We start from the raw sequence: 14,453 nt of genomic DNA, 5'->3' as shown, positions 1-14,453 counted from the left end.
TATTTACATATTCATATTTAACTTTTAACTCTCAATTTCAATCCATTGATTTGTGCTTCTGTTTAAAAGTGAAAGTGAGATGGACTGATTGCGTTCATCAGCTTGCGTCTTCATCAAGACTCACTTCAATGATCTAAACTTCCGAACATCTCCTCCTGGACTTGGATTTAAGTCTTTAATACTGCTCTAAATGTCTCTGGTGTCTCCAGATGATGACCAGATGAAGGAGTCGAGGTTTCAGTAGCTCTGAGCAACGGGTGCCCAGGTTGCTGTAAGCCTGGCAATAGAGCTCTCAAACTGGGCGTCCCCAACCCCAACTTCGCTCAGGCTTGGGTCGTACATGGAGGATGGCGAGGAGACGGGCAATGAGGAGGTTAGACCGGTGTAAGAAGGACCCCTCAGGAACTGAGAGGTCAGACCTCCGGGTATGGAACCGGAGGCAGAGCCTGAAGGGGTCAGTGTGGTGCCGGCTACTGACCAGAGGCTGGGGTACTGACTGTGGATGAAACAGAGACAAGGGTTGTTGCAGGTACTTCAACTTAAATCATAACTTCCCTGCTTGGTCTAATCTTCCTTTTAAAAAAAAAAAAGTGACCAAACACCAATATTTAATCCCTAAAAGAAAAAAGGGGCACCTTACGTGATCTAATCCTATCATAGCCAATGGAAGGAATCAGTATGAAGTTCCATACAGGTAAGAGGCTCACCTAGAATTAGATGTTGAATTGGTGGTGTGGGACAGAGTGCCCATGCCTGTGGAGTTTGGGATCTGGAGGGTGGACCAGCTGTCATGAGATGGCAGAGTCCCTGAGGTGTTGTCCATGTAGTTGTCTAGAAATGAGGTAAAGACAATAAATTAACAACAAAGTTCCCATTTATTTAATCATACGGCATCTTTTATAATAATAATAATAATAATAATAATAATAATAATAATAATAATAATAATAATAATAATAATAATAATATACTAATACTAATATTATTATACAAATAATTATTATTAGTATTATTAGTAGTCGTATTATTATTTTTATATATCTTTCTGACTTTATTCTTTATTCCGGACTCATGGTCCATTCATATATATGGTTATATATATATATATATATATATATATATATATATATATGCATATGTAGATGGGTTCTTACTTGTGTTGGAGGAGCGATGAGGGTAATGGCTGGGGTACGGAGCCGCTCTGTTGCTCCTCAAGCTGGAGTAGCGCTCGCAGTAGGATCCCGATGAGTGGCCTGCTGTACCACTGAACTGGGGAGGGCTGCTGCTGGGGCAGATGGGACTCTGGCCAGGGAGGAACCAACCCCCAACTGAAAACGAAAAGATGCACATCAGAACTACCAGTGTAGGTCAATGATCCAAACACCTTTTATTATCAGGAACTGACAGATTTTTATTTTAGTTTAAGGAAAAGCTTATTACTCACGCTGGGAATAACCAGACTGTTGGCTGTCTGCACTGTGGTCAGGGATTTCTTTATGGTCACTCCTGCATTAAAAAAATACTGTATTAGGTTGCTGTAATCATACTGCACTGACTGATTTAAGTAGAAGTTGAAGTTGAAGTCGGTACCTTTCTTTGGCATCCAAGAAGGCTTTGGCAAAAGGATTGTGCTTTATCTTCAAAGCTGTGATCTGTGTGCAGGATGGGACTGTTAACGCTCCTAACAACCCAGTAAGTCTCACAATGAAAACATATGCTGTACAACTAACCTCTTCATTCTGGTAGGCAGTTACAGCAATGAACTGAGTTTCAGGAAAGGACTGGCTGCTGATCATCTTCTGGATGCCCCCCACCTTCACAATATGTATCCTTGGTTCGTATTTGTGCAGAGAGTTGAGCATAATCTGTTGAAATATCCCATTAATATCGCTTGTTCATGCGCAGTATATTTCTAATAGAATAAAGTGGATTAAATCCTTTGACATCAAGTTGAAACTAAACTTGAAATAAGCAGTCAAATTATTCATATGAAAATATTTTCTGCTCTCGGTCTCATCCAGTCTTTCTGTTTGCTTATATCCTGGACAAGACACACAAAAAAGAGAACATATTCCCTCGTGCTTGGAAACGAGGCTGTAATTTAATTTAGATCTTAATTTAACTTTTAGAATAAAACATTTAAGGCATAACGTTACAGCCACACAGCAGGAGGATGGTTATTTGTGTGCGCTTGTGCCGTGCGCTCTGCGCGCGCCCCTCACCTGTCCGCCGCCGTTCAGTTTGTTGGACAGCTTGACTTTGCTGAAGGAAACCGGCGCCTTCATCCAGTGCGCCCCAAAGTTTGGGGAATCCGGGTGGATGTAGACGCAGCTGGGGCTCTGGGGCTCCGGTTTGCCACCCGGTACCCACTCCCCGTTCACGTATTTCCAGCGGTTGTTGTCTGCAGCTACGAAATCTAGCAGCACCGAGTACATGGCGTTAGGGTCCAGGCCAGAGACGCTGGCCCTGAGAACGGGAAACATCCTCCTGGAAAACACGGATGGGTAGGTGGGATTTTTATTTATCAGTTTTTAAGAAACGCATAAATCTATTTTTATTGTTATTAGGCTAAAATCTATAAATCACGAAAAAAAATGCGTAAAATCAAACCCTACTAAAATAAATAAATAAAAAACGTTAAAAAAAAAAAGAAAAAAAAGGGGCTCTAAATGCCTCCCGGCAACTTTTAAAACATTTTTGTGTGAGTTTAGTTTATATAGTAACCGGGGGGGTTTAATGTTTTTTGTTTGTTTGTTTGTTTTATAGTCAACATAAAAAAATATATATATATAAAAAAAACAAATCTGCAGAGTTGGAAAGCTAAAGTGTGCCCCACCTGTCCCGCGAGGACCACGGCCTCCTGCCTTGGACCTACCTTCCAGTTTTGGTGACGATCATTTCGTTGGTTAACTCTTTAAATTTGTTCCACAACTCTGCATCTTCCAGTGTCAGCTTGATATCTCTCTCGGACACGTCCCCCTTCTCGCTGCCCTTCTGGAACTCGTTCTCCACGGCGCTCAGAAGATGCTCCAGGCGCTGGTCCGGGTTTGAAGAAGTCATACCTCCAAAGGTTGGGAAGACAAGAGCCAAAACACGTTTCCAGAACCAGGCTGTGACACAGGCCCGAGCGCGTACTGGTTTCCAAACCCCGAGGCCTCGTTGTTTTAAGGGCCCCTGAGGGACTTCATTGGGGGCGTGGTTTGTGCGTGACCACCTCGCCAATCTGACCGGCTCAACCTCTTCAAACTCCGCCCACAAATGCCTCAACTTCTTACAGCCAGTCTAAAAAGCATTTACAGGTTTAAAATTGATTTAAAGCTCATGAAAAGTAAAAATCGTCTTAAAATAATTAATTTAAAAAAAGGGTTTTATTCCTTAAAATGCTGCCTTGGTGAAGTTAGGACCAACAGTTTAGCAGCTTTTTCATTCTGCTGCAGCTCTGCACTGAAGTCTTGAGTCCAAACAGAAAGCGGGGAATTAAGGGAAGAGGAGCAATGCCTTTGAACTCAGCTATGTATTTGCTAATTGTGCTAATCTTTTGTTGCCTCAAATCCACATGAGAGAGGATTTGTGTTAACTGAGTAAGCAGCCGTTCTTTGCTTCTGTTGTGACAAAGTGTGAACTGCCTGCAAGTGATACCTGGATTTGCATAATGGGCCTACATCACTCTCTCAGACTCTGACACAGCTATTTAACCTCTGTCCAATATTTTCTACCAACAAATCTTTCTAATCCACCTCCATTTATTACCTAGATTTCATCACGGAAGGCCCAAACCACAGCTTACACACTGAGATGCACCGATGCAATACATAATTTTAACTTCAAAATTCCTCATTGATCGAATTTAAGTGTTCTTAAATACAACTAGGCTTCTTTTTCATCCATTTTTCACTGCTTAATGCTCAGTTTTATTTTATGCCAAGTATTAATACACTATTGACATAAGAAGATAAAAGATTTGTTTTCATGTAAATGCTTGTTCTGTATTTAACGTTTTAATATGTGAGGTTTCCTAGGGTTTTAAAATGACCAAATTCCTCCTAGAAACTTTTGTTTGTTTATTTTAGGCTACGCTGAAAATGACCCGTAGCTCATTAGTCATAGCACTGTGTGATAAATGGCCCATCCATCATGGTTCCTGTCTGAATTGACAGCTAGGGGCTTTGAAAATCCTAACATGACAACATTTTGTCATTCAAATGTCTCACATGCTCAAAAATGGTAATGAACTTCATTTTCTCATTTATTTCCACAACAACCGGTTCTCAGTCATGAATCGTAACACAAAATGGAGATTTTAAGGAGGAAGTCTGAATTGTTTGGTCTTGACTGTTTCCACCATTTCTATTTTTTAGAAAACGTTCAGCTGGACTTTTGCTGTTCCCACTCAAAGTTAAGGGATGATGTAGAGACAGTGGAAATAGCTGCAATTTCTTTTTATTCTGTTAATGTTGTGCATGTTTCACTTGCCATCACTCCGGATCATCTAGAACATTTCAAAGCTCCGGCTCGAATGTGAAAATCGGGAATAAACTGCATCGGCTTAGAATGCAGAAGTTTCCCATAAAGGGTCCGGTTTTTAATGGGGTTTCCTTAAGAGGATAATGCTACATTTGTGGAGTGCATCGCCATGGAAACTCAGTAAAGATTCACGCAGCAAATATGTTTTATAACCCAAGTATTTTTTTTGTGTGGCATATTGTCAGGTTGCAGTAAAAAGGTGAAAGATATCAGAGAAAAGAATCCCCCCCCCCCAAAAAAAAACAACCCTTTTTTTTTTTTTCTTTAATGGTTTTAAAATTTTACACTTTGTACTATGCTCTCATGGGACACATGTAATTCTGCATAATTATGTTAAAAACACTGAAAAGAAATCTAGAGAGGGGAAAATGACCTTACATCACATATTGATATGCAAGTGAGCACCAGTCCAACTCAATTATTTGAAAGCTTTTTTCCCCTTTCATTCTAGTTGTGGTTGATCAGGGTTACAGATTTAGGATTAGATGTCACTAAAATTCATGCAACAATTCAGTCTTGTTTTATGAAGGCTTTTAACATGAAAACACAACCGTATCATCGTGACATCACATATACACTCTCAAAAATAGAGGTACAAGATAAGGACATTTCTGTACCTATAGGTACATTTTAAGGAAATGTTCTCTCAGAAGTACAATACTGGTCTTTAAGAGACCAGAAGCACACCTTCAGAGTACGAAAAAGGGTTCAAAGTGACATAAAGTACAAATTTGTACCATTTTAACCATAAGGGTACCTGCAGCATTGAAAAATGTTTGTCGTAACAAAAAGTATTGTTAGCAGCAGTGCTTTAAGTGGGCCGGTACGCAGCGGTACGCAGCGGCGGTACGCAGTACCGGCACTTTTAAATTCTATCCTTTTGCGTACGGGGACTATTTTTTACAGCGTATAGTGCACACACCAGCTTTGCTTCAGCAATCAGTATACCCTCCTATGACTTCACCACATATTACAACTGATATTTGATGATTTTATAAAAAAAGATTTTAAAAGTCGCCTCAAAAGAAATGTCTTGTTAAGACCGGTTTAGACGCACAACACTTGCCGTAGCCCACAATGTCAGTATTTTGAGTTTTTGAAGATTATTTCTAGATAAAAGATAAGATAATATTGCTAAGTTGCATGGACCAGGCCTAATGCTGTGAAAAACATAAAAAACATAACTTGATAAGGTGAGGTTGAACTTGATAAGGTACAAAAATAGACCAGAACTGAAGGGTACAGAAATGTCTCTCAAAAGAGTACACCCCCAGCGACAAGCATTTGTACCTTTTTAGGTACAAGCTGGTACCTCTATTTTTGAGTGTGTAGAAATGGTTGTAGAGAGGGGCGATTATTGTGAATAGCAATATTAAACAGAGCTAAATTAAAAATATAAAATAATTTTCACAGCCTTTAAATAACTAATTCTAGATAGATAGATAGAGAGAGAGAGAGAGAGAGAGAGAGATAGATAGATAGATAGATAGATAGATAGAGAGAGAGAGAGATAGATAGATAGATAGATAGATAGATAGATAGATAGATAGACAGACAGAGAGAGAGACAGAGAGAGAGAGAGATAGATAGATAGATAGATAGATAGATAGATAGATAGATAGATAGATAGATAGATAGATAGACAGACAGAGAGAGCGACAGAGAGAGAGAGAGAGAGAGATAGATAGATAGATAGATAGATAGATAGACAGACAGAGAGAGAGACAGAGAGAGAGAGAGATAGAGATAGATAGATAGATAGATAGATAGAGAGAGAGAGAGAGCGAGAGAGATAGATAGATAGATAGATAGATAGAGAGAGAGAGAGAGATAGATAGATATAGAGAGAGAGAGAGATAGATAGATAGATAGATAGATAGATAGATAGATAGACAGACAGAGAGAGAGACAGAGAGAGAGAGAGAGAGAGAGAGAGAGAGAGAGAGAGAGAGAGAGAGATAAATAGATAGATAGATAATGGGGGTGGGAAAATCAAATAGAAAAATCCCAAATCTGGATATTTTTCTTCACAATTCTAAAATCAATGTTTTGTTTAAAAAAAAAAAAAAGATTTTTTTTAAATAAATAAATTAATCCACTATAAAATTTATGTAATTTTTATTGTTTTTATTAGACTTTTTACTTGTCTTCTTGGTCATTATAGCAGCAGAATGTGTTGTTTTTTCTTCATTGAACTCAAGAAAAATGACGAGTAAAAAATAGTTTTATACTTTTTCTTTGTTTTTAATCTACAAAAATCAGCAATATCAAAGAATTGTAAGAATCGCAATTTAAATAGAATCGGCACCCAAAAAAAATCGGAACAAAATCGGGGACAAAAGCATATCGTCACTGCCCTGATAGATAGCTGGATGGCTGGACAGACAGATAGATAGATAGATAGATAGATAGATAGATAGATAGATAGATAGATAGATAGATAGATAGATAGATAGATAGATAGATAGATAGATAGATAGATAGATAGATAGATAGATGAATGGATAGATAGTTTCCCTGCTGCAACCCATCAGACTCAACTCAATGGGCAATTTACAGACTTGTACAGAGTTTGAAGTCAAACATTTGAGTTTGACATCGAACCCATATTTGATTTTAATATAGTTTGAAAAACCCTGTTTTTCAGTAACCTGCGTCCGTTTATTTCTTTACTAAATGACGCCAGGCTAAGCCAATTAGATTCTTTAAACTGATGGATCAATGAAGCCCTCCGATGCTTTTGAGGCTATTTCTATTTGATCGTACTGAAAAAAAGAGTCAAAGCTTCAAAGCCTCGTAAAATAGCCCATGGTAGCGACATCTGGTGGTCAGTTGTAGTCATTACAGGCACAGATTTTTTAATAATTTCAGTCAGTCTTGCAGCTGTCTTCATTCTGAGGGGTCATCATCTCTATAAGTGTTGTAACATTCTGTATTCTCAGTGTGTAAGTTATGGTTCACCATGTTTTCCTGTTGCTCATTAGTTTTTTTGGCACATGATTTAGATACAACACGTGTGTGTTGTGAAACACAATGACAGGTATGTTGGGAGATATGATGGTTTTGGAGAAGTGCTTATGCATCTCAGCGGGAATTATTTACAACAATCCTAAATTGGGTTTATATGTGTCCTGATTTCCGAATGACCGATGACACAGCCTTGTTAGTCAGCAACACCCTCACCATGACCTCATGACATTTTATATTTTAATGTCAAAATATATTCTGTTGTAAGTTATCCTAGCCAATGTCACAAAGATATTCAGCAATACCATATATTACTAAATACAATGCTACATTAACAAATATAATAATTATAATGAATTAATCTAATACTATTTAATCTTATGGCATATTATTATACTCCTTTCTGGGTGACACAAGGTGGAATGTCTTCCCATAGACTTGAATTCTCCATTAGTTTTCTCTCTAAATGGAAATTCTCTCTCAAGCCTGTAAAGCAGTGAGCAGGAGGGAATAGCGGGCGTTTATTGTCTCGTTCAGAGGTGTAGTCCAGGGTATATGGGGAGTATCCCCACTTCTTTGTCAGTCAGTATTGAGTATACCCACTTCTAGACCACTTCTTATGCTGCTTTTACAAATAGGAACATCCCTACAAATGTACCATCACCCAGGAGCTCAGCTAAGGTTACCGATGCTACACTGGTGCAGTTAGCCATCAGCTGCGTTAACTTTAGCCTGAACACAGACATAATGAAGATATATGATATATACTGTATGTCTATGAGCATGTATCTCACTAGTCTGTGAACCAGTACTGGTTTAGTCATTTCATAACGCTTCCTCTTTGAAACCAAAGAGCAGAAATTATGTGACAATGAGCAGATATACTGATGCATTTTGGGGGTGAACTAAAGAGAAGTCTTATATGTCACTTTTTCTGAAACATCGTTTTTCTGGGCTACTTTTTTCTGGTTTTTTTTTAAAGGGCATATAATTGAGAGTGTACCTTCTTGAGAGACTTCCACACCACTGGTCTCGTTCTGATTGATGGCGCCGCCAATACTTTGAATCACTTGCGTAATGTCGGGTGTATGGTGGCCGACGGGTGCAATGTGAGCGGGAAACGCTGCGTGTATAGAAGAGTGCTGCAAATCCAAAAACGTAATGCAAAAAGAAAAAAACGCGCTGCAAATAACTAAACAAACTGCAAATACAGAAAAGTGCTGCATAAACAAAAGCTGCTGCAACAAGAAACCCTCTTTTGTGTTCCTTTTGTCTCTCGGGTAGAAAATCACAGGATCACTTCCGTTGTGAGACTGAGTATGCAGCGTTTTCTTGTTGCAGCTGTTTTTGATTATGAAGCGCTCCGGTACACTCCCTAAAATAACATTTTCCTAAAAGTTATAATGACCATAATGTTATATCTGAATGTGAAATACTTAAAAAGCTGCAAAGTACTACACCTTTTCAGCCGCGTAGATTCTGATGAAAAATGAACGCATTTGAGTGCAATGCAAATATTGTAAAGAGCCATATAAGCATAAAGATGTGTTTCATGACCTGGATAATATGACTGTAAGCATTGTAATGCTGCAAAGAGTCCAACTTCAAAAGGCATGTTATCAACAACCTTTATTAGAATATAAGTAAATATAAACTTAACGGCATGAATCAGTGAGGGCAACAGAGATAACTACTTTTATTTGTATTTTTAAAGTTTAAGGAGTGGAAAGTACAGCTAGTTGTGCAAAAATGTAAGGAGTAGAAGTAGAAAGTCGTCTGAAAAGTAATAACTCCAATATAAGTATAGATACCCCAAATTAGTACGAAGGTAACGAAGTATTTGTACTTTGTTACTTGACACCTCAGCCAATTGATAAAGAAAAGAAGGAGAAAGAGAAAAAAAGCAATCACAAATCTTAACAACAGTCTATTGGCGCAGCAGTGGCTGCAACTTCTGTACCTCGGTGGATAAAGAGTCAGAACCTGTTTATTTTATATCCGTCTCACTGCAGCGACATAAAAGTCACAAAAACTACTCAAACTGAAGTTGCTTTGAAAAAGATTGGATTTGTATCCAGTTCAGTGCTACATGAGAAACTGAGTCCGATAAAAGAATTGTTGAAACTGTAATGAAAATATCAGATATGAGTCACATTTGTGGGAAAAAATCAGATTTGAGTTACTTTCATCTACAGTGTGAACAGTCTGCTTTTAAAAAAAGAGCCCATTTCAGTCATTTAAATCGTAGTACTCATGTTGGCAATCTTGCTTTATAAGTGGTATTATTCTTGATTTATTCTTTTATAAAGCTCTTTTTATTCTGTTTATGTGGTTCCATATAGAGTAAGTGCAAAACACTTGGATGCAGTTTAATGCATCCCAGGTGAACAACCACCTGCATGAGTTTTCTCCGTTTTTGGTCACCTCCACATTTACTCTCTGCGATGTACTTGAAATTGAGTGAAGGCTTTGGAGCGTGACTCTCCTTTACTGCACCACTTCCTCCAATTCTAGGGAGGCCATAAATGTAAAGGCGTTCTCTCACACCTTTGCATCCCGTATCATTCAGCAGCTTCTTCTTTTTTTTCCCTCTTTTTGAGGACTAAAGACACAAAGTGCTAAAAAGCAGCTGCATACAGAACAAAATCCCCGCCTTCCCCCAGCCTCTGCTCACCCCCTAGGGCATATTCACACCCGCTTTTTTTTATTCGAATCTTGGTCCATTTGTTCGGAAAGTCCGCTTCGGTTAGGGTAATGCATGCAAAAAGGAATTCTGATTCAGACCAAAGAAGCGGACTCGATCCGCCTACTGACGCAGGTCTCGGTTCATTTCGAGTGGACCAAATACATGAAGCAGAGACTATAAAACAAAAGACACGTTCACATCAGCCTTTTTTATCTGAATCCGAATCTGTTTGCGCAGTAAGTCCGCTTCGTTTGGGGAAATGTGAACGCGCCAAACAAATTCTGATTCAAATCAAAGAAGTGGACTCGGTCCGCCTACTAACACAGGTCTCGGCCCGTTTCAGGCGGACCAAATACAGGAAGCGGGCTACAATAAAACGTCACTTCCTGCTTTTGTTATGGCATTGTATTGTGGGTAAATACTAGGGGTGGGAAAATCGAATCGAAAAATCGAAAATCTGAATTTTTTTGTTTCACAATTTTTAAATTGATTTTTTGTTCAAAAATCGTTTTTTTTCAAACTAAATAAAAATAATACATGATAACATTTTTGTCATTTTTATTGTTTATATTGATCTTTTTACTTGTCATTTTGGGCATTATAGCAGCAGAATGATGGTCTGGCTACTGTGTTGTTTTTTCCTAATTGAAATCAAGAAAAATGACGAGCAAAAAAAAAAAAAAAAGTTTTATACATTTATTTTGTTTTTAATCTACAAAAAGCAGCAATATCAAGGAATTGTGAGAATCGCAATTTAAATTGAATCTGCACCCAAAAAATCATAATCAAATCGAATCGGGACAAAAGCATATCGTCACAGCCCTGATAAATACACATCGATGTCGTTAAGGGTCCTCTGCCTCGTCTGGTGCTCAAACTGCGTCCATTGTTGCAGCACATTTCTGCAGTTTACTTGCATAAGACACAATAAAAATCCAAAACAGCCATAGTTTCGTCTCCATGTTTAACTTGTTTTCTTCTTCACGTGGGTCTTGTCCTCTTTTCTGCTAAATACTAGTGAAGTGCCACCTCTGGTGTGAATGGGGATATATTATTGTAAAGGTTTGGCGCGTTTGACCTAAGTGAACACGATCTCTGTCTGAATGGAAACACCCCCCTACAACTGAGCCGAGTCCCTAACCGGACCGAGTCTAGCGGACTATCCTGATGTGAATACACCCATAGTGCATTGTGGGTTAAGCACACAGCATCATAGGTAACTACAACCAAACACACAAGTGTGGTGCAAAAAACTGCTTTGGACGAGGGAAATAGTTCACGGTCAGACATGGAAGAATTTGGTAAAAAATTTTTGTAAAGTTTGGAAAAAATTTGGTAAAAGTTCAACACAGACAATCTGATGCAGCTCATTTTTTTTCCCTTTGGTTCTGTTGGGGAGTGTCATACATTTCTAAAGGCTCTGATTCATTTGAGAAGGGCAGTGCGAATGCAATCTTAGTCTGGAATAATGATGCCAAGTTCCTAATTGGATCAAGTCGAGGTGACTATCCTGGTATGAATACAACGCAACAAATCCCGATGTGCAACAGGAAGCTTTTACAGACTCATAAATTAAGATTTTGTTTGGTTTTTGTGCCCAAGGGGAAGACAGAGATGAATTGTTTGTATCTGCAGGAAAGAAACACTTTACTTGCAGTTAAGCTGTAAATTTTTGCTGCAATTTGACAGATTAAAACACAGAAAAACGCAAAACATCCTATCAGACCGACTTGCCAAACAGAAGGGGAGACAGGAGCTTTCCATCCCACGTGGTGAGCGAATGTCTGCTCTGAAATATGAAGTTTGGTGGAAAAAACAACTTGAGGTTTCTCACTCGCCACACACAGACACGACTACTGCCCGGAAAGCTGAGGGTTAACCAACGCAGTCTCTCCTCGAGCATCGGCACACACTCACCTAGGTGAGAAATATTACAGAGGGCTGGTGCTCCACAAAGAGGCAGTTATAACGATGCATATTTTCCAGAGAACTTTGCTGGCCCAAATAAGTAAACACAGAGAAGCAGATGATTCAGCCCTGGGAAGAAAAAACACACACTTTATCTATCAAAACACACTGGTAAATGGTTCCCGTTACACACCATGAAAGACTGATAAGAATAATTAAGTTGTAGTTGTATTATAAATACATGTGACAATGTTTCTGGTTTTTTTTTTGGTTTTTTTTTAACCTTTTTTAAACTATTTTTAAAGTTTAACTTGTGTCTGTGCATCAATTCAAAGAAAAAAATATAAAATATGAAAAATGTTCCACCTTGATTTTTTTTTTAACACATTGACGCATAGATAATGTTTGGAAGTTAGTAAACTTCTCATAATAAATATCTAATTCTTGGCATGTTGGTGACTCGTCACAGTAGTGAACCGAACCAACCAAAAACTGCTTTATCCACCTTACTGATTAAGTTTCTGACAGTTTTCAGCTTTGAACTCAAGGTATTTGTAGTTAAACTGCCCTGACCTTGTCCTGAAGTCTGTACTATGAAGCTGGATGTTCTCTAATAGAGGAAACTTCACGGTGAACCTCGGCTTTTCTGTCCCACAATGCTGGTTCACTTCTTACTGGAGCTTGTCCTCCTGGTTTATCACCCTCAACTGCTAACCTGCTCCAGAGCAGGTTATGCTCTGGATAAGGCATCAATCGCTACCTTTACATGGGAGTTTTAATTCCTGTTGAATTCAGAATAAAAGTTAATTCCGCTTTAAACTGATAAAAAACGACCATGTAAACACTTCATTCCTAATGCTAATTTCTATTCGCAATTAAACTTAACTCTGATATAACTGGCTGGTTTATTTTAATTATTATTATATATTATTTTCATTTATTTTAATTCCGAACTATTTCATTCCTCTGTCATGTAAACCTTCATTCTGCTCTAAGTTAACTCCGGTCGTTCTGAGCATGCTCGTTACCTTGTCCTGTCCCGATGACGCGCCTTGTTTTGCCTCCCGTGTTCGGTGCTCTGTCTTTCTTCTCCTTCTCAGATGCTGCAAAAAGTGAAGTAGTATGCTGGTGTTGAGCTGCTACTTCACATTTATAATAAAAATAGCAGCGAAACTGGTTCTTATTATGTAGTTTTTACAAGTTACGACTGAAAAGACGAGAAGCAGGGAGCCAACTTTGTTTATTTCTGGTATACTTCATGCGTCACGTGCACCCTCTGTCCAATCAGAACCCTTCCTAACCCGCCGCTCTAAAGAGGAATTAACTGAGGACGTGTTTCATGTAAACGTTCATTCGGAATGAATATTTTCATGTAAACTCGTAGGAGAATACGTTATTTCCGAATCATTTAATTCCGAATTAAAAACCATCATGTAACCGTACCAATTGACAAAAACAGCACATCAGATTTCTCCACATGGGTTGGGTTTGAAATAAGGAGGTTAATATTGAAGGTGGAGTATGTAAGATTTTCAATATTTTCTAAATAAATTAACTAATAAAATAACTACAATCATAATTAGAAAGTTTTTTGAACATGTAGGTTCCAGTCTATCCATTTTTGATGCGTTATTAAATTACAAGTTTAATTAATGACAAATGACAAAAAGCACTTTTTTTTACTGGTAGGTAAACATTTAAAAAGGGTCTTTGTCATTAATTAAACTTGTAATTTAATAACACATCAAATATGGACAGACTGGAACCTACATGTTTAAAAAAAACTATCTAATTATGATTGTAGTTATTTTTTCAGTTAATTTATTTAGAAAATATTGAAAATCTTACATACTCCACCTTTAAAGGTCACACATGCAGAACTGATAAACCATGAATTTACGGAACATGTAACAAGATACGCGTGCTGTCGCAGCCAGGAATTATTTTTCCAACATAAAATACGCAGACGTGTGGAGGAGTGGCGGGTGAATCAAAAATAAAATATATGGAACTGAGGAAATTCTGTCTGAAACTAGGCTGTAATGAAGTAATCAGAGTACTGTCCCATTACTATTGTTCAATAAATCAATGTAATAATTCCTGAATTACACATTAACAGTGTCAGCTGTTAAGCCAGGATTCTTTCCTTGCTGTTGCTATAGCAACAGTGTTGCTTTTCGTCTTAAAAATGTGTTTAAATTCTTCTTATTCCTGAATGTCTGCTGCTCTGTGGTGAAGTAAGATGCTCTGCAGGGTTTCTCTGTGCAAATACCGCTCCTTTTATGTGAGTGACCATGCTTATGTCTCAGTTTGTTTTCTTGCAGTGATGACTTTTCCAAAGACCCTCATTTTTTTCCTCTTCTGTATT

The 14,453-nt window shown here is 38.1% G+C and overlaps 1 protein-coding gene across 1 annotated transcript; it reads right to left on the bottom strand.

Moving 5' to 3' along the window:
• Positions 1-237: 237 nt before the first annotated feature.
• tbxta (T-box transcription factor Ta) lies at positions 238-3,060 on the bottom strand (the record flags this gene model as incomplete). Its single annotated transcript, XM_079258777.1, has 8 exons — positions 238-496; positions 708-831; positions 1,155-1,328; positions 1,445-1,506; positions 1,591-1,652; positions 1,731-1,865; positions 2,223-2,487; positions 2,876-3,060. 8 exons carry the CDS (start codon positions 3,058-3,060, stop codon positions 238-240), a joined length of 1,266 nt encoding a protein of 421 aa, XP_079114903.1.
• Positions 3,061-14,453: the final 11,393 nt, after the last annotated feature.

The sequence above is a fragment of the Telmatherina bonti genome (assembly GCF_933228915.1).
Source record: "Telmatherina bonti genome assembly, chromosome: 19".
NCBI lineage: Eukaryota > Metazoa > Chordata > Actinopteri > Atheriniformes > Telmatherinidae > Telmatherina > Telmatherina bonti.
This window is presented reverse-complemented; position numbering and strand designations above follow the sequence as displayed.